The 24,689-nt window shown below is 36.9% G+C and overlaps 2 protein-coding genes across 2 annotated transcripts; one reads left to right on the top strand and one right to left on the bottom strand.

Annotated features, from left to right (window-relative positions):
• Nucleotides 1-469: 469 nt before the first annotated feature.
• On the bottom strand, nucleotides 470-11,156 carry LOC137737315 (2-isopropylmalate synthase 1, chloroplastic-like). The gene is made up of 13 exons (XM_068476760.1): nucleotides 11,034-11,156; nucleotides 9,893-10,654; nucleotides 9,417-9,630; nucleotides 9,250-9,330; nucleotides 8,225-8,317; nucleotides 8,041-8,127; nucleotides 7,575-7,675; nucleotides 6,537-6,570; nucleotides 6,368-6,442; nucleotides 1,595-1,678; nucleotides 1,370-1,504; nucleotides 979-1,124; nucleotides 470-888 (listed from the first exon to the last, which is right to left on the bottom strand). Exons 2-13 carry the CDS (start codon nucleotides 10,597-10,599, stop codon nucleotides 756-758), a joined length of 1,890 nt encoding a protein of 629 aa, XP_068332861.1. The 5' UTR covers nucleotides 10,600-10,654; nucleotides 11,034-11,156; the 3' UTR covers nucleotides 470-755.
• A 2,383-nt stretch (nucleotides 11,157-13,539) lies between these two features.
• Nucleotides 13,540-14,619, top strand: LOC137725331 (uncharacterized). Its single transcript, XM_068463980.1, has 3 exons — nucleotides 13,540-13,831; nucleotides 14,062-14,196; nucleotides 14,228-14,619. The coding sequence occupies exons 1-3, from the start codon at nucleotides 13,540-13,542 to the stop codon at nucleotides 14,617-14,619; spliced, it is 819 nt and encodes a 272-aa protein (XP_068320081.1).
• Nucleotides 14,620-24,689: the final 10,070 nt, after the last annotated feature.

The raw sequence follows: 24,689 nt of genomic DNA, 5'->3' as shown, positions 1-24,689 counted from the left end.
TGCTACTGTACTATTCTAAAGTTTCTTAACTGGCCGTAGTGTGAGCGGTAAACATTATATTTTCGAGCAATTTTTCAGTCAATATAGGATTTTCAAGCACTTATAATTATGCTAAATATTGCTTTTTATAACATCTGGTTGACAATTCTGGCTGTCGAAACTGAAAGCTCTGCCTAGATATTTCAAGTAATCAGAATTGGCGTTCTGGGCCTTCCTACTTTCTTCCCCCACTTGAATTCTCAACGGAAAATTCAATCCCAACTGCTCAAAATTCAAATCCAGCGACTGTACTTTTAGAGAATAACATATATGGTACAGGTACTTGGTGCCTCTTACCTATGAATTAGAAGCATCTATAATTTTTGTTCACATGTTCTTATTTCATCTCATTGACACAGGATGTCACATGAAGGTCACTGTTGTAGTGCAACGGTGACATTTGGGGTCTCAAAACCAAATCCTGAAATACTTACGGCCCCGAGCTGGAGAAATCTTGAACTGGAATACACGTCAGAGAACTACAATGATACAAGGCCAGATTTTTATTTTCGCAATCGAAACTATAAAATTCATAACAAAAAACAGTTTCAATGATACAAAATCTCCGAATAATTCCTCTTCCAAAACATTGCATACACAATTGAGCCAATGTAGGTCGTCCCTGAAGTGAATTTCTAGACATCTTTGTACAAGATACCAACTGGAACCATGATTTGCGAGCTTACAAATCACATGTAAATTGCACGGACCACTCTTCATGCAGACACTGGCGTTTGTTCCGCTGGAATCTTTGTTGGCGACCTTTCATTGAAACCTATCATCTTATTCAATGCGCCGATGTATGCCTTGACACTAGAGACAACAATATCCATTCCTGCTGCAACTCCACTGCCACCAGAGGACAATAGGGAATTTCATTCTGTTAATACGCGAATAGAGGAAAGTATTTGAAAATAAGCCAACATATAGACACCAAACCTGAATGTCCGTTGAACTGATTCTCCAGTGTGAGCATGAGTAATCATACGTTTGTTTTCTGGTCGGATTACAACACGAGTAGTTGCTATTGCATCATTTCCTTCTGTGACCGCATTCATAGAGTACTCAACAAGCGTTACAGGTTCCTGCTATGCAAAAGGTAAACAAACTGCTTTACAACACACAGGTATATAATGGTGTGGTAGCACATGTACAGCTTCTGGGAAAATAAAGTTCATAATATAAAGAATGTCCAACATTGAAAGTACTTCCAACGAAAGTTCTAATCATCGTCCATCTTTCATCTTCGGTGACAAATTTTATCGAGTCATAAACTCATCGAAGCAGACATGTCAACTTGCAATAGTGAAAACTAATGTTCTTATCAAACCTTCACGATGAGATCAACAGCCTTGTAAGCCGAATCTACTGGACCCGTTCCAACTGAACATGCCACATGCTCTCTCCCATCAGCATCAATTAGTTTAACAGTTGCTGTAGAAAGACCAAGAGTTCCACAGGTAACCTGAGCATCCAGTCCAATAAATTAGAGATGATCAACTCTTAAAACTCATTGGGCAGATAATGAACATGGTAGAACACTATCTCGAAAAACCTGTAAATCATGAAGCTTCCAGACAACTTCTGGCTGAAAAACTTCATCTCGCACCAGTGCTCCGAGATCTGCATCAGTTATAATCTGGGATACCAACAGTGGAAAAAGAGTTAAAACAAGAATATCTTCAAGCACCAAAACGAGGATTTAAATATGTTAAAGATTCATATGTTTCAGAGTTTATTCGGTCCAAAATCCATCTTCACTGAGCATCTTAATCAATTGGACGGTTCCTATGCAGATTCCAATGTTTCAGACTCTCGTCTTTCAAGAAAAAATTTACCATAATCGCTTAATTTTCTATTCTGCGATGATATCCATATGCCTATCCAACAAGTTTACTGTCTTAATGGTGCTTGCATCGGATTTTTAGAAAACTTAAAATAAGAAGCAATACAAAACAACCACAACCAAATCTTATCCCACTAAGTCGGGACAGTTGTATGAGTTCTAGAACGCCATTGCACTCAGCTACGAAGCACGAAAATGGATACGGTGATACGATATGACACGGCAATACGGCAAAATTTAAAAAATGAGGATACAATGCAGCAACAATTTTATATATATATATATATATATAGGGGCCTCTTAAGGGAAGGAATCCCCATTTTTTGAAAAAAAAGGGGATTAGTTGTGGGACCCACTCTATGTCAAACTTCAATGATCTATACTGTCAATTTTGTAAGTCTCGATTCGATTCATAGATCATCCATACAAAAATTCAATTCAATCCGAAACCATTTACCTATATAATTACTACAATAAAATTTCAATGTTTCTTAGAGAGCAAAGTGTTCGTCAATTTCTTTGAACTCAATTAGATATCTCGAATATTTCCGATTTGGCTAATATTTTACAAGGATGATCTATGAGGTACACTTATAGATATAAATTATAATATAGTATTTTGAAGCTTATTTTTGTTGGGCCTTCGTTTTCTCACCATAAGAAAAATTAGGCCTGGTTTAAAAGAAAAGACCACCTAACATTAAACAAAAACCCTAACAACCGCACCATTACAGGTCTGCTGCAGTCAGCTCCTTTTGCTTCCAATGGTAGATACGCCGCTCTCTCTCCCTCTCTTGCCTTGTTCAGATGGGCTGCTATTCTTGGTTTTTGTCATTCATTTCATCCTCAAAACTTGGACACCCATATCCCATATGTAGGACAGTTGTATCCCGAATGTAGGACACCTGTATCCTGTAGTAAGATACACGAATTCATTGGATCAAAACCATATCTGTTGATCCAGATACGTATCCAACCTGTATCTGTACGTATCTGGTGCGTATTGTATCAACCAAATACCTGATACGGGATATACGACCAGAATGACGTATCCATGCTTCATAGTTATGCGCCAAAGTCTTCTGTTAGCTCCAAGCTCCAAGTACTTCATATCTTTTCTGAAAGTCTTTTTCCAAGTCTTCCTCTACCCCTTTTGCCTTGAGCCTCTGTCGCATAGTCGTATCTTCTAACCGGAGCATCTATAGGTCTTTGGTTCATGTGTCCAAACCACCTTAACTGATTTCTCTCATCTTATCTTCAATTGTGGCCACTCCTACTTTACTTCCAATATCCTCATTCTTAATCTTATCATTTCTCGTGCATCCACATATCCAACAAAGCATTCTCATCTCCTCTACGCTCATTTTTGTATGTGTTGGTTTTTAACCGCCCAACTTTCTGTGTCATAAAGCATTGTTGGTCTTATTGTCGTCCTATAAAATTTTCCCTTAAGCTTTAGTGGTATATGACGATCGCACAACACAACCGATACACTCTTCCACTTCATCCATCCAGCTTGTATTCTATGATTGAGATCTCCATCTAATTCTCTGTTCTTTTGCAAATAGATCCAAGATAACAAAAGCATTCACTCTTTGGTACTTTCTGAGCTCCAATCCTCACCCCTATCTCATTTGCAGCCCTATTCCCACTGAACTTGCACTCCATGTACTATCTTTGACCTACTTAGGCAAAAACTTATAGATTCCAACACTTTCCGTCAAAGGTTAAGCTTCGCATTTACTCCTTGCACTTCATCTATTAGCACCAGTGTTTTAAAAAACTAGCCTCAAGGCGCGCCCAGGCGCTTTTGGAGGCGGGGTTGCTGGGTTTTCGGCTTTGTTTTGTGAGGGTAGGCATAAGGCGGTGTCGGGGCATGCCTCCAAACTTTTAGTTGAGCCTTTTTTTCCTTCTAATTCCAGGTCTATTTCTGCCGTTCCTCTGTTTCTACCATTCCTCTGTGTGCCGCTCTAGTTTCAAGAGAAGAAAGAGAGTTTCTCTCTCCAAATCCTAGTGACAAAGTCTAACTCTCACTCTTTTTTATTTTTTTTGTTTTTTTATTAATTATTGCCCATTCAGATTCTGCCACCTAGCATTTTGATTAGCCAAGATTTATTTCTCTTCAAATTTCCTATAACTACTCCACTCAGCCATTATTTTCTTTAAATTCTCTATTGCTCCACTCAATCTTTATTTCATTTTAAATTCCCTATAATAGCTCCACTTAGCCTTTATTTCCTCCTTTATTTCCTTTTGAACTGCCTATAATTGCGACATTCTGTCTTTAATTCCCTTCAAACTCCCTATAATTGTGGCCACTCAGCTTTATTTCTCTTGAAGTTCACTATAATTGCTTACAATAAAATATATAATTACAACATTTTAAGACTATACGACATAATTTCAAGTACAACTACACTTAGTAATGAAGAAGAAGATATTAGCTTTGGCTTAGTTATAATTATATTGGTTTTACAAAGTTTTATGCTATATATGTAATTATATATGCAATATATATTAAGTTATTTGGGTCCTAAGAGGCTTCGCCTCACGCCTAGGCGGGGCTATCCATGGGACGTCTTGACTATGCCTCCGCCTTTTAATACATTGATTAGCACGATATCATCTGCAAAAGCATACACAAAGGGATATCATCTTCAATATGTCCCGTTAACTCGTCCATTACCAATTCAAGAAGGTAAGGGCTTAAAGCTGAGCCTTGGTGTAATCTTATGGTTATGGAAAAGCTTTCAGTGTGTCCTTCGTGAGCTCTTACTGGAGTGCTTGCTCCATTATACATATCCTTTATTACTTGGATATATGCTCCTCATCCTCATTTCTTCTCTAGAATCCTCCAAAGAATTTCTCTAAAGACCTTATCATACGCCTTTTTCAAATCTATAAAGACCATGTGCAAATCCTTTTGCATATCTCTATAATGTTCCATCAATCTTCGTAAGAGATAGATTGCCATCATAGTCAAGTGCCTTGGCATGAACCAGAATTGATTCTCTAAGACCCCTATCTATGCTTTATTACTCTCTCCCAAAGCTTCATTGTATGACTCATTAACTTCATACCCTTGTAGTTCATGCAATTTTGTATGTTGCTCTTATTCTTATAGATGGGCACCAAGGTGCTTATCTCCACTCATTTGGCATCTTCATCGTTTTCTTATTGAAAAAGTTTGTGAGACATGCTATACCTGTCTCCCAAAGACCTCCTATACTTCAATCGGTATATCGTTAAGAACCACTGCTTTTCTATGCTTCATCTTTTTCAGAGCTACAACCACTTCCTCTAAGGAGTAATTTCTACACTCTTCCGAGTTACTCAACTCACCCAAAGAAGTACTCATGTCGTGTCCTTTATTGAAAAGATTATGAAAATAAGCTCTCCATTTGTCTTTAACCGCATTCTCCATAGCTAGAACATTTCCATTCTCATCCTTGATGCACCTTACTTGGTTCAAGTCTTTTGTCTTCCATTCCTGTGCTCTAACCAGTTTATAGATATCCAACTCTCTTTTGGTATCTAATCTCTTGTCCATGTCGTCAAAAGCTGCTAGCACGATATAATTTTGACCAATGTATACAATGTCGATCCATACATCAACATTTCGGTCTACTATTGTAACAGTTGAAACAAAGATAAGCCTTGTTTTCCCAACATCACCACAAACCTCCAGTGGCTGGAAACGCATTGGTAGCAGCAAAGCAAACATGCATTACAGATTGCATAAGTTTTTTTTCCCTCTTATGTAAATTTGGTGCCATGTGCTGTTTCCAAATATTAACATATTTCATGATTATTCACATTTATGTAAGCTATTTGTTAAGGCAAGCAGATGGTGAAGGTGAATTTTTTGGTATAAATAGTGAAGGTTTGAAGATATTGGATGGTGTCCTTTATTACATTCCCGTCATTCTTGTCTGATTTAAGTTGAGAGACTGCACAGCTAACAAATAATGTCCAACTCCAAGCTAGAGTACCAAAATTTATGAAGAAAATGAGTTGCTCTAATCATGTCCAACTCTTGTTACTTTGAATCTAAGATTAGGCTTATCTACTGGCTTATTAGATGATATAGCAGATATCCTTAATTTTACAATAATAACATGAATTTATAATTCCTCAATAGCAATCAACCCAACCATTTTCCATATAATGGTCATCTTAACAATTTTCACCTGTGGATGTCATGCATTTATCATGGATGGACTGTTTAAAAAGTTTACACGTTTGATCAATACATTATTTATTGATTTGACATTTCCTAAGACTTCACTCACAATTTCATATTTTAAAGCAAATTTCTGTTGTTTGTCATTTTACCAATAAATTTCCCAGCTATTTTAGTAAACCCCAACTACCAATATTTGTACAAAATCAACATTTTCATCCTTGCAGTTTACAAGTTAACAAATAGAGAACCATACTTATGAAGTAAACGTGGGGATACTGCTACACCTTTGAATTTACCTTTTTCTGTTCGGCTACAGCTTTGAAATGCTCAAACACAGTAGCAAGTTGATCATCCTCAAGCTCATAGCCAAGCTAACAAGAGTAAAGAAGAGCAGAAAGGAGGTGAGCGAAAGCAACTAATAAATTTAATGGATATAATTTGCATAGAATAAGAGTCATTGCATACCTCCGCAAGTCGATTTCTCAAAGCATGACGCCCACTACAGAAGAAAATTACACCCAAAACAAAAAGGAAAGAAAAAGTTACATTTTGAGGGATTAAATGAGTAGTGCACACATAAAATAAGTAAATTCCAGTAAAATACAGCAATTGTAATCCATGTTTAAGTGAAAAAAAGAACAGTACGTTGAGAGAACAAAAGGCATGCTAGCACATCCCTGGTTGCAGACACGCATGGTTGATTATTATACAATAAGAACTCATATTAACAAGAAAATGTAGTCTATTTCACAAACTTGTATATAAGGATCACAAGGTGATGTAACAATATACCAAAACGCAACTATCCAGGTCCTTCCTCCCAACCTCGGGTTTTTAATCTGAAACCCTTGTATTGATCTGAGTCTAGGTCAACACCGAAGTGAAAGTGTAATAAAAAAAAAATATGAAATTAGTTGGAAGATGAAGGTTCGAAGTCTCTCAAAACTAAAATAGAAAAAACTCAAGGCTTGTTTGGTAACAATTTTGGTTTTTGGATATCTGTTTTAATTATAAACAGAGATGCGAAAAGAGATGACAGATGTACAGGAGATATCAGGAAAAGTATATAGAATCATGCATATGCACCTCCCATCTCCCCCTTGCAAAACAAAATAATCATAATAAAATTAAAATCTTCTTCCGCTGTTATAAAATTTCAATTAGAAAACCTGAACCAAAAAAAGAAAATATTATCAAACAAGCCATTACGTGTTGAAATTTAACTTGAAACTTGAAAATAAACAATTTGTCAACTTACAAACCAGAAGAGAGGAAGCTTTAATGCAGTGAGAGACTGCTTAAAATATACAGATCGAACACACAATTCTCAAGATTTAGTTAACACCTCAGCCATAAAGAAGCATGTAACATGGTTATTAATCATTGCAATAGGAGGACAGAACACTTAGTTTTGCATGTTGTTTTTATCAACACAAGGTGCCACAAGGGCAAAAAAGTATTCAAAACTACAAATTGGAATTAGCATAAAAGAAAACATTATACCTGAGTTTCCCAAGAACAATACCAGCTTCATTGGACCGTTCATACCCAATATCTTCAGGAGATATGATTTCATATGTACCTTTGTGCTTAAGCATTCCATCCTACAGATTAGGAAGCCTTTTACAAATACATACTAACAAATTCAATATAAAACCTGAAACATGGAAATTAGCAAAGACATTTACGGGAGGTGTATTCAACTAGAAGTTTTGACTTTAAAGACTTTTGACGGTGATAACCATAGAACCATGGATGTGTTTTGGGAAGATAGGAAAGATGAATGTACAAAACATGTCCGTAAAAGTTTATTAAACTCTATGAAAGTCTATCACAACTTTTATGGAGTCTATAAAAGTAATGAAAATCAGATAGAAAATTTGTTAAGTCTACAACAGTGTATGAGTGATTAATACCCCCCCCCCCCCCAAAACAAAAATCAAATAGACATTTTTTTTTTTATCAGAACCTGATGGATACCACTTTCATGTGCAAAAGCATTAGCTCCAACAATAGCCTTGTGTGGCTGCACATGCAACCCAGTGTACTCTTCCACCTAAACAAGCAAATCATTCAGTATGAAACTCTGATAAAAGGACTTATGGTAATGAAGCAGTAATTGGTTGAAGTTCTGAAAGAAGTTAACGAGATACCATCTTGCTTGTTACATAGATATGCTTAGTATTGATTCCGGTATAAAGTCCCCCAAGAACATGCTCCCCGCGACAATTTAAGGTCATGACAACCTGCACATATATTCGTTTAAAATTGTAATATAAAGTAAAACAAGAGCATATGAAGAGTATTGCATATAAATGTTTTAAGAACTGAGTCAAACAATATAAAACAATGTAACACATTTGAAGACAATCAATGTTGCCCCAGAAACATTAAGGAGCCATATTCAGAAAGATATTCTAAGGTTCAGTCATACTTGCCAACGAAGAATGCAAATAACATAGAGCATATAGTTTTGACACCAATTTACATAGGAAAGCATCAAATTAATCAGTGAATTCTTGAATACTGTTAGGTAACAAGATGAATGAGAATGTTGTAAGATGCTAGAAACATGTAGCACAGAAACTTGTCCAGAAGAATTATTTAAACTGTATCAGCATAGGACATGAATAACTCTGTAATATCTTCGAATACATATCAGAATCTTTGTAAATGAGGCCTGAACATAAAAAAAATTTCAAAATCACGAAAACATCAGTTCCAAGACTTCTCAACCGCCAACTTTCAGAATTTCGGAAAATCTTCATATCCTTCAGTTCCTCCCAAGGATTACGCCAGCTCCCATTAGTCTCTATATAAGAATTCCCACCAATCCGTACTATCCCATATCCACTTTTACTTATGCCACAAATCCTCCATTCTATTTAGCTTTACTCATCGATATTCCCAATTTGCCAAACAGTCACTGTTTCCTTCCCATACACTAACCACAGGAAGATGCACATTCCACATTCCAACTTCTCAGCAATAATTTCTAAGCCAGACATCTTGGAGGTGTTATTTGTTGCAAACAACAACATGAAATCAAAATGGATACTGTTGGCATCAAGTTTACAAAAAGAACTTCATATGAACCGATGTTAAAATTTTCAAATTCAACGACACAAATTAATCTTGAAAGTATGCAAATTTATGTTGCTGCAGAAGTAACCCTCACCTCCTCTAATGAAGCATTCCCAGCCCTTTCACCAATGCCATTGATTGTTACTTCCAGTTGCCTAGCACCTGCACATGCCCCCTGAACATGGATGAGATAAGGTGTGAGTGAATTGTGTTATTAAGTAGGAGCCTAATAAGAACACCGAAACATAAACAAATGCATACCGCTAAAGTGTTGGCAGTAGAAAGTCCAAGATCATTTTGGCAGTGAGTAGAAATGATAACGTTGTCAATTCCAGGGGTATTAGATTTTATGTCAGCGATCAACTGACTATATTCATCTGGCACATTATAACCTACAGTGTCAGGAATGTTCAAGGTTGTTGCCCCAACCTTTATAACTTCACCCAAAATCTGATACAGAAACTCCCTTTCGGATCTGGTAGGGTATGGGACAACGAAGAAAAGGAAAATTATACTTAGAAACACAAGAAAATGAAATGAATTATATCAGAAAAAATAAAAATTAGCATGACAGAAAGAACTTCACGATTCAGAAAATGGGCAAATCAGGCTCAAATAGCAGGTCACAACACATAAGCATTATTAAAAAATAAAAATAAAAACAATGGATTACACAACAATACACTACACACACATGCTTAAAGATACATATGGTCGAATCAAAGCAAAAACCTTACCGCCCAGCATCTTCGGGGCTAAACTCAACGTCATCGCATCCCAACTCCCTGGCAAACTTGACCATGTTCCTTGCAATTTCAATCACCTGCTCCTTGCTCTTCCTCAGTTTATACTCCAAATGAATGGGACTGGTCGCAATAAAAGTATGAATCCTTGGCCTTTTGGCATACTTCACAGCATCCCATGCCGTCTGAATATCATTTCTATTGCACCTTGACAATCCACAAATGACAGGAACATAACCGTCCTTGTCAACTGCATTCCCAACCTCTTTTGCAATCATCTTCACAGCCTCGCCATCGTCTTTGGAAGAGGCGGGGAAACCAGCCTCAATTATGTCAACCCCAAGCTTTGCTAACTTCCGGGCGATGTCGAGTTTTTCTTTTGCGGTCAAGGAGGCACCAGGGGACTGCTCACCGTCGCGGAGAGTGGTGTCGAAGATGCGGACATAGTTGGGGTCAGAGATGCGGTTGGGGATGTAATCAGGTCGGGGAGTAGGCTTGGGGTTGTCAGTTTGAGAGCAGAGAATGTGGGGATTACAAGTGTTGTGAAGATTGGGCCGGGAAACTAGAAATTTTGGCATGTTGGGTTTGTGCAAATGCGAGCGGAAGAGGAGCTGGGATTGGGAGGTGTTGGGGATGTTGACAGAGGACATGGTAGCTGCCGGTGATGGTAAAATTTTAGGGGTTGTGCTGACAGCCGCCATGGTTGAAGAGGGTTTTTCACAGTCGCCTCCTAAACCCTAAACCGGATAATCAACCCTGAGAAAAAGAAGTTTGTTAGCTGGGTTTGGGTTTGTGGTCGAGTAGCTAATGGAGTATTTTATTTGAATCCACCCTCATGGATTCATCTTACTGTCATCTAAAATTAAAACAACTAAAGAAATAATCAACAGAAAATCCTGTCATAATTCAGTAAAAATATGTAAAAGAAAGCGAGAGATGGATTCGAGTTTCCAGGAAATTTGAAAAATCCGTAAACCTAGCCATTCCATTTTCTTCTACCTCCTCTAATTCTATAAACCAAACTATCTATTATTAACAGCTCTTTCACTCAATCAACCAACATCAAACAGAGAAACATTCAATTCAACTCCATTTCATTTAATTCAACAGAAAATTGCAGCAACAAGAAACTGACTCTTGGAGTTGCAGAAGCAGACGCAGACGCAGACGCAGACGCAGACGCACTGGGCTGCTGGTGGCTGCTGCACAACAGTTTTTCGGCGGCTGAGGTAGTGTGAAACTTCAATTTAAATTATTAATTGCCTATCACTCCATTTGGCATCAATGTAACTATTTATTATAGTGCCACCTATCACTTCATTTACAAGTAATAGGTCTTTTAGTGCATACTTGCAGAATTGCAAGGACCTTAACACCTTAACACATCATATTTTTAAAGGAAAATTAACGAAAATTCCAAAAAAAAAAAAAACTTTAGCTTTAATGAAAAATGACAAATAAAAGTATAGTGAATAGTACCAGGGAAAGGTAAAAATGTGGTTTTTCGTTAAAAGTGAACAGTACTAAGAGTGTTTCGTTAAAACTCCCTATTTTTAATCGATTTAAATCTAACATGTGGTGAGATCAGGCCCCTACTACAAATTATATTCTTCTAGTAAAAGAATGAAAAATTTACAATAATTCTAGTTAAGAGCTTGTGTACTTTCAACATGTTACTTCTATTGATGAAAGTTTATATTTTTCGAGTAAATATATGAAAATTCCATCCTCACTGTGATTAGATAATTCAAGCTTAGAGCTTATGTTTTGATAGATATGTTGAAATTTTTTTTTTTTTTTAAGTTTATTTTCTATCATGTTTTAAGTTTAGAACTCACGGTGGAAAAATTGGTAATGTGAAAAAGGGAACTAGCTATAACAATCTTCCTGTAATTCTCGAATCAAGACAAGCAAGTTTAATTGCTTATCGTTGGAAAAGTTGATAATTGGTTTCTTTTAATTGCAGGGTCTTTTTGGTTTTTAAAATCTTAGTGTTTTCCATATTTTCAAATATCCATACCTAGTAATTGGAAAATTTCAAGGATAAACTTCTTACCAATGGTCTTAGATTATAAACTTCCTTACTTGTTGATAAATTTAAGGGGATGAATTGTTTGATTTGTTGCTTATGCACATCAGTGGAAAGAAAAAAGGCAAATGGTTGGGTTTGGTAGCAGAAAGAAAAAAAGTAGTCATGGAAATGCTAGTGGGAAGAGTGGGGTGGGGGCAATGACGCCTCTTTTAGAAGAAGAAAAAAAAATTCAATTATAGATGTTATTTTATAAAGAGAATGAGGGCAAAGATAACTTAACATTTTGAATTGGGTTTGAGATGGTAGTTTAGGTAATAAATTTGGGTTTAAAGAGAGATTAATTCTTTAATAAAAAATAATATGGGTGAAGAGAGTAAGTTGGGTGTAGAAAGAAGTTACATGGGTTCAAATAAAATTTCCCTTCTTTTTTATTATTTTTAATTCTTTGCCCTCTTGTATTTTTTGAAAAATTTGAAAAACTACTCAAAATTTGGTTCATAAATAGAATTTTGTTGAAAACATTGGCAATATTGAAAACATTGGCAATGTTGAAAATGTTGGCAGATTAATGAATGCCCACACTGATTTTTCAATACCCACACACAGTAATGTAGAGTTTGGAAATGAAGGAGATTATATTTTTCAGAGGGTGTAATTAATATGTTTAGAGTTGCTCTATAAATAGAACGCTCCGACTACCATCAAAATACACAAAGAGTAAAGGAAAGATGAATAACATCATTATCCGTCCCTCTTTTATTTGTCATTCCCTTATGCTATAGTTATAGTGTGATATTTTACACCTGCTTCGCTCCTATCACTAGTAAAGGTTATCTCTCTAACTTTTACCTATTTATAACACGTTATCAGCATGACTCTCTAAAATCTAACCATTTCTCATTTCTCATTTCTCTTCGCCGAACCAAAGAAAAAAAATGTTTCCTCTAAGTATTTTACTGTTCATCTTCTTACTCTGCCTCAACTGCTGGATATACTCTCACGAAGAATCGTTTGCACCATGCTTGCTTTTAGTTATCAACTTAACAGTTACATATATCTTTGATTTCTTGTTTGGTGTAGATCTTGATTACTAACCCAGTGTTTATTTATGTTAATTTTACTGCAATCCAAGATGGTGCGGTATAATCGCCCATCTTGAACTGCAAATTTAATCTTATTGCAATCCAAGATGGTGCGGTATCATCGCCTATCTTGGACTGCATATCTAATTTTATTGCAAATTTTAGGTGGAGCGGTATAATCGCCCACCCTACCCTGCATATTTAAATTTGCTTGTCATTTAATTTCATTGTAATTTTAGGTGGTGCGATATAATCGCCCACCCTTCTCTGCGTATTTAAATCTTCCTGTTACTTAAGTGGTGCGAAATAATTGCACATCCTATGTTATGTTATTTCAATGAGAATGGTGCGATACAATCGCCCTCCTCATTCATCATGTAAATCTCGAGCTTGAAGTTTCGAGTGCTTATTATTTTGGCCTGAAGATCAAAATGAAAAATTTATAAGAACCAGAAGTTCTAACACTACATACCTCCAGAATACATATTATTCCAAGTTCTTACACATCTTATTTTTCTTTCTGAAAAATGACAAACTTGGCAAAACTTGATTTTGTTGCCCTGGACATTACTGGGAAAAACTACCTTACCTGGGTAGTGGATACCAAGATCCATTTGGAAGCAGGGAATCTTGAAGAAACAATCAAGGAGGAGAACAGTGCATCTTCTCAAGATCGGGCGAAGACCATGATCTTTATTCGTCGCCACCTTGATGAAGCACTAAAAAGCAAGTACCTAACGGATGAAGATCCGTTAGCTCTCTGGAATGCATGGAGAAACAGATACAATCACAAAAAAACGGTGATTCTTCCAGGAGCTTGTTATGAGTGGACTCACCTAAGGATCCATGATTTCAAATAAGTGACTGAGTACAATTCTGCGATATTTAGAATTGGCTCTTAGATGAAACTCTGTGGGGAAACCATCATTGAGAAAGATATGTTGGAAAAGACTTTTAGCACCTTTCATGCCTCAAATGTGCTCCTGCATCAGCAGTATAGAGAGCGAGGTTTCATGAATACAACCAGCTGATATCTGTGCTCCTGGTAGCTGAACAAAATAATAAGCTCCTGATGAAAAATCATCAGTCCCGATCTACTGGATATGCACCATTTCCAGAAGTGAATGCTGCTTCCCTCGAAGTGAATGCTGCTTCCCTCGAAGTGAACGCCACATTCTCTGATGGTAATAATCATAAATGAGGATGTAGCCGCAGGTGAGGATCGTGGAACAGGAAAGACAAAAAATCATGGTGTCCAGTTTCACAACCAGTTTCCAAGGCATAATTCAGGACCGAGCTTTAAAAATGTGAATTGCCACAAAGGCAAAGCTTATATGAACAATGCTTCTAGAAACTCTGAAGGAGCCTGCCATAGGTGTGATGGCAATAGGCACTGGGCGCGTCCTTGTCGTACCACAAAACATCTGGTGAATCTATATCAAGCCTCCATCAAGGAGAAGGGTGTCGAGACCAATTTTCTCGACCAGGCTAAACCAATGGATATACCTGATCCAGTGTGTGACTTATTAGGGCAGTTGAATACAACCCACCTAGATGTCTCAGATTTTATTGTAGAAAAGGAGAATGAAGTATACTGGTCCGACTAAATTGTTTATGTTTGATGTACTAAACTTGTAGTTCAAAAATAGCACTTCAAATTCAATAAAAATGGTGTTTAAATTTCTTGTTATAACTTGCTTTTAACTATGATTCCCTTACTCATAGAGCATAGATAAAAACTATGGTCATTCTCAAAACATGAGAAACAGAGAAGATATTTGTCTTGCAGACTGCGCAACCACGCATACAATACTTCGAGATCGAAAGTATTTCTCAAGATTGATGCTTACAAAAGTAAGGGTAACAACAATATACGGCCCTTCAAATGTGCTCAAGGAAAGCTCAGATTATGTTACAAAATGGAACAATATTGTCCATACAAAATGCGTTGTACGTTACTCGATCTACTCGAAATTTGTTGAGTTTCAAAAACATACGTTTAAATGGATACCACATTAAAACGAAAAGTGCAGAAAATGTGGAGTATCTATGCATTGCCTCCAATGATACCCAAAAGCGTATATTGGAGAAGTTGTATGGTTTGACGGGTCGATTGTATTATACATACGTAAAGACAGTTGAATCACATACTGTCATAAACCATAAGTTCATTGATTCAAAAGTTTACATGCTTTGGCATGACTGTCTGGGTCACCCAGGATCTACCATAATGCGTAGGATCTTTATCAACTTTAATGGACATCCATTATTGAATAGACACATTGCTATCTCAAATGATAACCCTTGCAAGACTTGTTCTCAAGGGAAGTTGGTAATTAGACCATCACAATTAAATATTGATGCTGAATCCCCATCATTTCTACAAAGAATTCAAGGGGATATATGTGGGCTTATTCAACCATCTTGTGAACCATTATGATATTTTATGGTTTTGGTTTATGCATCTACCCTATGGTCACATGTTTGTCTTCTGTCTACTCGGAATGTAGCTTTTGCGAGACTTCTTGTTTAGATAATTAAGTTGCTAGCATAGTTCCCAAATTACCCCATTAAGTCAATCCGACTTGATAACCTTGGTGAATTTACGTCTCAAACTTTTGATGATTACTGCATGACATTGGGCATTGATGTTGAACACCATGTTCCTTATGTCTATACTCAAAATGGTTTAGCAGAAGCATTGATCAAACGGCTTCAGTTAATAGCCCGCACTATGCTCATGAAAACAAAATTGCCAGTCTCTGCATGGGGACATGCCATTTTACATGCTTCATCATTGGTTCGATTAAGACCTATAGCCAACCACCCATACTCCTCAGTACAATTCATGTTTGGGCATTAGCCAAACATTTCACATTTACGAGTTTTTGGTTATGATGTTTATGTACTTATTGCACCACTACAACGTACTAAAATAGGGCCTCAGCACCGACTGGGAATTTATGTGGGTTTTGATTCACCATCTATCATTAGATATTTGGAACCCTTGATAGGTGATATGTTTACAGCTCATTTTGCTGATTGTCACTTTGATGAGACAATATTCCCGTCGTTAGGGGCAGAAAAGCCCATTCCATAAGAACGGCAAGAGCTGACATGAGTTGTTCCCACGTTATCTCATTTTGATCCTCGAAGCATTCAATGTGAAAATGAAGTAAAAAGGATCGTTCATCTTCAAAGTATTGCCAATCAAATGCCAGATGCATTTAATGATGCTATGAAAGTGACAAAATCATATATACTAGCTGCAAATGCACCTGCAAGAATTGATGTCCCTGTTGGACAAAATAAAATGGCATCAAATGATTCATCTGGTGCACACCTGAAGTATGGTAGACCTCCAGGTTCAAAAGATTCAACCCCTCGAAAGAGAAAGACGAGGGCACAACTGAATCCAAATGAAATCATTCAAGAAGAGAAAATGAATGACAAATCCATAATTCATGATTCTGTATTTTCAGAAAAAGAAAATGTCCTTGGTGAGACACATGTAAATGAAGAAACAGAGGTACATGAAAGCAAAGAAATCTCCATAAATTATGTTTGTACTAATGAATTATGGGATCAGAATGAAATAATCATCAACGACATGTTCACATTCGCAGTAGCCTATGTGATCACTACGTATCTATATGGAGATTTAGATAATGATATATATATATGAAAGTCCCAGAAAGACTTAAGTTGCCTGAAACAACTACCAAACCACGAGGTATGCTCTCAATCAAATTAAGGCGATCATTGTATAGGCTGAAACAATTTGGACGAATGTGGCATAATCGTCTTAGTAAGTATTTGATCAAAGAAGGGTATATCAACAATGTCATTTACCTTTGTGTGTTCATTAAGAAATCCAACTCTGGATTTGCTATAGTGGCAGTATATGTCGATGATATGAACCTAGTTGGAACCCCTGAAGAGCTCAATAAAACTGCTGAATATCTGAAAAGCGAATTTGAAATAAAAGACCTTGGAAAAACAAAATTTTGTCTCCGCCTGCAGATCGAGCATTGTGCTAGCGGAATTTTGGTCCACCATACATTGAAAAAATCCTAAAGTGATTTGGCATGGACAAGGCTTATCCGCTCAGCACGCCAATGGTCGTTCGTTCTCTGGACATTAAGAAAGATCCATTCCGTCCAAAAGAAGATGATGAACTGGTCCTTGGTCCAAAAGTACCATATTTGAGTGCAATAGGTGCTTTACTGTATTTAGCACAATGTACTAGACCAGATATAGCCTTTTCAGTCAACTTGTTAGTAAGGTATAGCTCTGCTCCAACAATTCGTCATTGGAAGGGAGTCAAAAAATGTATTGCGATACCTTCGTGGGACAACAGACATGAGTTTCTTCTACTCAGAGAAATCTATAAATGACCAGGTCATTGTTGGATATGCATATGCTCGTTTTCTCTCTGATCCGCATAAACCCCACTCACAAACTGGATATGTGTTCAAGAATAGAGATACAGTAATCTCATGACACTCAACAAAGCAAACATTAGTTGCTATATCTTCAAATCATTCAGAAATACTTGCTTTACATGAAGCAAGTCGTGAATGTTCTTGGTTAAGATCAATGATCCATGATATTAGGAATTAATGTGGTCTATCTTCAAAGACAGACACTTCAACTGTCATCCATGAAGACAATGCAGCCTTTGTTGCCCAAATGAAAGAATGATTCATCAAGGGTGATAAGACTAAACATATATCTCCAAAGTTTTTCAGTGCGCATAAGCTTCAGAAGGCTAAAGTTATTGAAGTCAGATAAATCCGTTCTGATGAAGATCTGGCAAATTTGTTCACCAAATCTTTACCAAAGTGCATGTTTCAGAAGTAAGTGCAAAGATCAGATAAATTTGGAGAATGCGGAATTAGGGGGAGCATCCATGATACATGCATGTTGTACTCTTTTTCCTTTGATTAGGATTTTTCCCACTGGGTTTTTCCTATCAAAGTTTTAATGAGGCAACATAAGCATACTTTACACTATATCAACAATCCAGATAAAGTAGTACTATTTTTCCTTCGCTATGGTTTTTTCCCACTGAGTTTTTCCAAGGTTTTTTCCCACTGAGTTTTTCCAAGGTTTTAACGAGGCAACTAATGTTGATATGTGGGCATCCAAGGGGGAATGTTGAAAACATTGGCAGTATTGAAAACATTGGCAATGTTGAAAATGTTGGCAGATTAATGAATGCCCACACAAATTTTTCAATATCCACGCATAGTAATGTAGACTTTGGAAATGAAGGAGATCATATTTTTCAAATGGTGTAATTAATATGTTTGGAGTTGCTCTATAAATAAAGCGCTCCGACTGTTATCAAAATACACAGATAGTAAAGGAAAGATAAATAACATCAGTATCCATCCCTCTTTTATTTGTCATCCCCTTATGTTATAGTTACAATGTGATATTTTACACCTGTTTCACTCCTATCACTAGTAAAGGTTATCTCTCTAACTTTTACCTATTTATAACACATTTTAACTATTATTATAATTTTTCATATTTATAATTAAAGTATGACATGAATATACTACAATTCTTTTTTTTTTTTTTTCTTTTACAACAACAACAAAGCCTTTTTCCAACTAAGTGAGGTCGGCTATATGAATCCTAGAACGCCATTGCGCTCGGTTCTGTGTCATGTCCTTCGTTAGATCCAAGTACTCTAAGTGTTTTCTTAGAGTCTCTTTCAAAGTTTTCCTAGGTCTTCCTCTACCCCTTCTACCCTGAACCTCTGTCCCCTAGTCGCATCTTCTAACCGGAGCGTCACTAAGCCTTTTTTGCACATGTCCAAACCATCGTACCTGATTTTTTCTCATCTTTCCTTCAATTTCAGCTACTCCTACTTTACCTCGGATATCCTTATTCCTAATCTTATCATTTCTCGGATGCCCACACATCCAACGAAGCATCCTCATCTCCACTACACCCATTTTATGTACGTGTTGATGCTTCACCGCCCAACATTTCGTGCCATACAACATCGTCAGTTTTATTATCGTCCTATAAAATTTTCCCTTGAGCTTCAGTGCCATACAACAATCACACAAAACGCCGGATGCACTCTTCCACTTCATCCTTCTAACTTGTATTCTATGATTGAGGTCTCCATCTAATTCTCCATTCTTTTGCAAGATAGATCCTAGGTAGCGCAAGCGGTCGCTCTTTGATACTTCCTGATCTCCGATCCTCACCCCTAACTTATTTTGGCCTCTATTTGCATTGAACTTGCACTCCATATATTCTGTCTTTGATCGGCTTAAGCGAAGACCTTTAGATTCCAACACTTCTCTCCAAAGGTTAAGTTTCGCATTTACCCCTTCCTGAGTTTCATCTATCAACATTATATCGTCTTCGAAAAGCATACACCAAGGAATATCATCTTAAATATATCCCGTTAACTCATCCATTACCAATGCAAAAAGGTAAGGACTTAAGGATGAGCCTTGATGTAACCCTACAGTTATGGGGAAGCTTTCGGTTTGTCCTTCATGAGTTCTTACGGTAGTCTTTGCTCCATCATACATATCCTTTATAGCTTGGATATATGCTACTCGTACTCCTTTCTTCTCTACAATCCTCCAAAGAATGTCTCTTGGGACCCTATCATACGCTTTTTCCAAATTTATAAAGACCATGTGTAAATCCTTTTTCCTATCTCTATATCTTTCCATCAATCTTAGTAAGAGATAGATTGCCTCCATGGTTGAGCGCTCTAGCATGAACCCGAATTGGTTGTCCGAAACCCATGTCTCTTGCCTCAATCTATGCTTAATGACTTTCTCCCAGAGCTTCATTGTATGACTCATTAGCTTAATACCCTTATAGTTCATACAATTTTGTACGTCACCCTTATTCTTGTAGATAGGCGCTAAAGTGCTCTTTCGCCACTCATTTGGCATTTTCTTTGTTTTCAAAATCCTATTAAAAAGGTTTGTGAGCCATGTTATACCTGTCTTTCCTAAGACTTTCCATATTTCGATCGGTATCATCTGGGCCCACTGCTTTTCTATGCTTCATTTTTGTCAAAGCTACAACCACTTCTTCCTTCCTGATTCGGGATAAAAGGAGTAGTTTCTACACTCTTCTGAGTTACTTAACTCCCTCATTTTTGTCAAAGCTACAACCACTTCTTCCTTCCTGATTCGGCGATAAAAGGAGTAGTTTCTACACTCTTCTGAGTTACTTAACTCCCTCAAAGAAGTACTCCTTTCATGTTCTTCATTAAAAAGATTATGAAAATAACCTCTCCATCTGTCTTTGACCGCGTTCTCTGTAACAAGAACCTTTCCATCCTCATCCTTGATGCACCTCACTTGGTTTAGGTCTCTTGTCTTCTTTTCCCTTGCTCTAGCTAGTTTATAGATATCCAACTCTCATTCTTTGGTATCTAGTCGCTTATACATATCGTCATAAGCCGTTAACTTAGCTTCTCTCACAGCTTTCTTTGCCTCTTGCTTCGCTATTCTATACCTTTCACCATTTTCATCAGTCCTATCCTTGTATAAGGCTTTACAACATTCCTTCTTAGCCTTCACCTTTGTTTGTACCTTCTCATTCCACCACCAAGATTCCTTTTGGTGTGGAGCAAATCCCTTGGACTCTCCTAATACCTCTTTTGCTACTTTTCGGATACAACTAGCGATGGAATCTCATCTTCGGCTAGCTTCCACCTCTCTATCCCACACGCATTTGGTGATTACTTTCTCTTTGAAAATGGCTTGTTTTTCGCCTTTTAGATTCCACCATCTAGTCTTTGGGCACTTCCAAGTCTTGTTCTTTTTTCTCTCTCTTTTGATATGTACATCCATCACCAACAAGCGATGTTGATTAGTCAAGCTCTCTCCTGATATAACTTTGCAATCCTTACAAATTATACGATCCCCTTTCCTCATTAGAAGAAAATCTATTTTGTATTTTTGACGACCCACTCTTGTAGGTGATCACATGTTCTTCTCTCTTCTTAAAGAAGGCATTGGCTAAGAAGAGATCATATGCCATTGCAAAATCCAAGATGGCTTCCCCATCCTCGTTTCTCTCCTCAAAATCATGGCCACGATGAAAACCTCCATAGTTGTCAATAGGGCCGGAAAAAATTCTCGAAAATCCCAAACCAAACTGAAAAGGTCTCGAACCCAAACCAAAACCATCCGGAAGTTCAGTAATCACATCCCGAAAAATACCAAAATTTTCGGTATGGGATTGGTTTCCAAATCCCATTTGTTCGCTAATCCCGAAATCCCCAAAAATACCGAAGTATTCAGTTTCCTATTGACTTTTGGGTTTCGGTTCCCATTTCCCAACTAAAAAAGCAGAGCCTTTTGGCTCCCACTAACAGAAGGCACAAAATAATATTAATAAAAAATAAAAAATAAAGTAAAGGCACAAAATTCAATTGGCTTTCGGACTTCCCAACTCAAAAGAAGGCTCCCACTTCCCAACTCAAAAGAATGAGCCTTTTGGCTCCCACTAACACAATGAGGAAGAAGCAGAGAGAAGAATGAGCAGAAAGAGGATGGAGTAGTACTTTTCGTGCTGAGAAGCAGAGAGAGGAATGAGTTACTACTGCCGAAAGCTCTCTCAAATCTTTAAGGCTCTCTCATCTCTAGTATCGACCCATCTCTTTCTCTATCATCTCTAAAGCTTTCTCTGAATTAAGGTTCAAATGAGGATTTACAAATTAGGGATTTACGATTTAGAGCTTTTGATTGTTTCGATTTGGATTTCTTGATTAATTTTATGGGAATTTCTAGATTAATTTTATGTGGATTTGGTTGATTTGGATTTCTAGATTTCTATGGTCAATTTCTGCTTTGCATGTTTGATTTTTTTCTGCTTTACATGTTCGATTTCTTTTCTGCTTTGCATGCTCGATCTATAGGTTTGAATTGAATTTATCAGCTTCTTCCATTAACAAGAAGCCAAATTTCTGCCCTACCGAAATCCTGAATTTATTTCGGGAATCTCAAAATTCCCGAAATAGCGCCCGTGTTCAGTTTCATAAATAGTTTAGTATCCGTGTTCAATTTCAGAAATAGTATGATACTCATGTTTAGCTTCAGAAATAATTAGTGTTCAGTTTTCAGAAATAGTATTCAGTTTAAAAAATAGTGTGTGTGTGATGAACGTACAAGGTCCCGCGCATCAGTTTTTTATTACTTTTTATTTATTTTATTTTTTTATTATACTAAACTTTTGTACTTTCATTGAAGTTTAAGTCATTTTCATTAAATAATAGTTTGTTGTAGTTTTTTGTTAACTTAAGGTTAGCCCAAATCATTTTCATTTTTTATGTTCTTATGTCATATTTACTTGAAAGGTGTTTGATCCTAACTTCTTTTCCCCTCACATTTATCTATTGTTAAAATACAAATACATTCTTTTCAAATTGCTTCTTATACCAATATATAGATCTAGCTGCTCTAATTCTGATAGGTTACAACTGAAAAGTTTTGAATCAATGTGTTTTTCGTTTGTATTTCGTTATGTTTTGTGTGTTTCTGGCAAATAATTATAAACCAGTTATTGCATTTATGTTCTGTTTTTAAGAATTGAGAAGCAACAGTTATTGCATTTATGGTGAAAGCTCTTTTCATCATCAGAAAGAACCCAGTTTTCGAGACCTCTTTTGCATTGCATTACCATAATGAAAACAAAAAAAAAAAGAGAAAATTTTCTTGTGATTTGGAATGAACCTTTCTCAGTGGAAGAAAAGAAATAGCAATGGATTTCTATGGAGCATCCAGGAACAAGAAGGTTCAATCGGATGATGAATTCTTACGTGGTCCAAGGAAATCAAAGGCCCGCTTCCATGATTCATCTATATTGAATCTTGATAGGGTTTGTTGGGTCTTTGCACCGTAGCAAGCAGAGCTTTCGTGGTGGGGTAGTTGTAGCCATGGTTGCACCTGGGTCAACCTAGAAATCTGAGGAATGGTGGATTGTGCTATCTCGAGCAGTTTCAGATTCAATGTGCACCCTGGTTAGTTTTGCTTCAATTATCTACTTCAAAATTGATGGTATAACTAACTTTTTTAGAAAGGTGGAGTGCATGATGCCAAAATTGGTTTTCATCTTGTTGCAAGAATTGGTGTTCATCTTGTTGCAGGAGATGGCGATGACCTTCCAACAATGGAAAACATATAGTTTGTAATTGTTTTAGTAAAGAGCATTGTAGTATATTCTTGTCAAATTTTGGTTAGAATTATAAAAAGTTATAATGGTTGGTTAAATTCTATTCATGGTCCAAAATTTTGGCTATTTTCTAAATTTCCCCGTGTTTTCTGGATTTGGATTATATTTCCTATGTTACCTATTTTCATTCTTAGCTATTGAAACAATTTCCTACGGTGAAGATTTATGTCACGTAAGAAAATGTTATTATCCTTACTAAAATGATGTTGTGCCCTACCAGAAACAATTCAAGGCATGGCGGTGCTCCTCGTCTCTCTATTTATTTAGAGCTTCAACGACACGGTCGTAGTCGTCATTCTAGGCTTGCTTGCTTCGTGGCGATGTAAAGCTTCCAGTCACTGCACAGTCTGCACTTAACCCAAATAATTTTAAGGATTCTTCACGCCTTCGGTTTATTGGGCAATAAACAATATCATTTTGGGTGTGTTTAGCTTATCATCATACGTTTTTCTTACATGGCATAAGTCAGTACTAACACAACTAAAATGTGTTTTTATATTTAATTTTTTACATAGGCTCACCCTTTTTTTTACAAGTGATTTAACCAAAAATTAATGTGATATTTACTAAATAGTCATAGTATAACACTTGGGTAATCATCAGAAGTATCTAAATAGTCATAGTAGGTGGGGAACCTACGCCTTGTTAGTGTCATTGTATAAGTACAATTTCATTCACTAAATGACACAACTTGTCCAACTAGACGTTGACACGTGGCGTAGGGTTCCCCATTTATGTGGTCGGCTATGCTCCCTATAAATACCTCATTCTACACACTTCTCAAGTAGTTGAAGTTGATTTTTTTTTCTTCAGAGAAACGGGCTTAGGAATTGAAATTCATTGGCCAAACCCCCCCTTTCACTGGGTGTGTGGCTTTGGTCACAACCAAGGTGCTTAATTTGTTTTGTAGGTACAATTTTCGTCATCGTCGTTGATGAGGCTGACAACCACCACCCCATCTTACAATTTTTGGGTTCTTGAGCAAAACTTTGCCCTTTGTTTGCCCATCGGTGCAATGATGGTTGAGCGGTGAGGCTCGACCTTTCTAGCGACCCAAGTGTTCCCTATGGTTTTCACCGTCTATTGGCTAGTTTTGGACTCCCGTGAATGTATAAAAATTACTCTCCTCTTTGAAATCTACCTCTTTAGTAAATTTTGAGTCATCTTGGTGATTGTTGAAAATTCCAGCAAGGCAGGGCCATAAGCCACCGCGTACGGCAACATGCGTTTGACCAGTAACCCGACCTTTTCTTTCTGGCCTAATTGTGATGCTATGGATTGTTATGAAATTATATTATGTTGTGCATTTTATTTGAAGATCTTAAAAATTTATGGATCGAAAATCTTATGTACGGATATTCTAGATTGGATTACTAGGTTGTTACCCTTAACCGATGGTTAACTTTTGGTCAACATGTTTCAAATCAACCTTAATTACTGAGATTAG

This window comes from Pyrus communis, chromosome 1 (genome assembly GCF_963583255.1).
Source record: "Pyrus communis chromosome 1, drPyrComm1.1, whole genome shotgun sequence".
Taxonomy (NCBI): Eukaryota; Viridiplantae; Streptophyta; class Magnoliopsida; order Rosales; family Rosaceae; genus Pyrus; species Pyrus communis.
The sequence above is the reverse complement of the archived record's forward strand: the minus strand, read 5'-3'. Positions and strand labels throughout refer to the sequence as shown.

What these genes read in the sequence shown, in the direction of transcription:
- LOC137737315 (XM_068476760.1), bottom strand. Translation starts at nt 10,599, where the DNA reads ATGGCGGCTGTCAGCACAACCCCTAAAATTTTACCATCACCGGCAGCT. An exon ending in GGAATGCTTCATTAGAGGAG is followed by an intron (nt 8,318 to 9,249) that starts GTGAGGGTTACT and finishes ATATATGTGCAG; the next exon opens with GTTGTCATGACCTTAAATTG. An exon ending in CTGTTGATCTCATCGTGAAG is followed by an intron (nt 1,125 to 1,369) that starts GTTTGATAAGAA and finishes TTTGCATAGCAG; the next exon opens with GAACCTGTAACGCTTGTTGA.
- LOC137725331 (XM_068463980.1), top strand. Translation starts at nt 13,540, where the DNA reads ATGACAAACTTGGCAAAACTTGATTTTGTTGCCCTGGACATTACTGGG. An exon ending in GGTGATTCTTCCAGGAGCTT is followed by an intron (nt 13,832 to 14,061) that starts GTTATGAGTGGA and finishes TGCTCCTGGTAG; the next exon opens with CTGAACAAAATAATAAGCTC. An exon ending in GAACGCCACATTCTCTGATG is followed by an intron (nt 14,197 to 14,227) that starts GTAATAATCATA and finishes ATGTAGCCGCAG; the next exon opens with GTGAGGATCGTGGAACAGGA.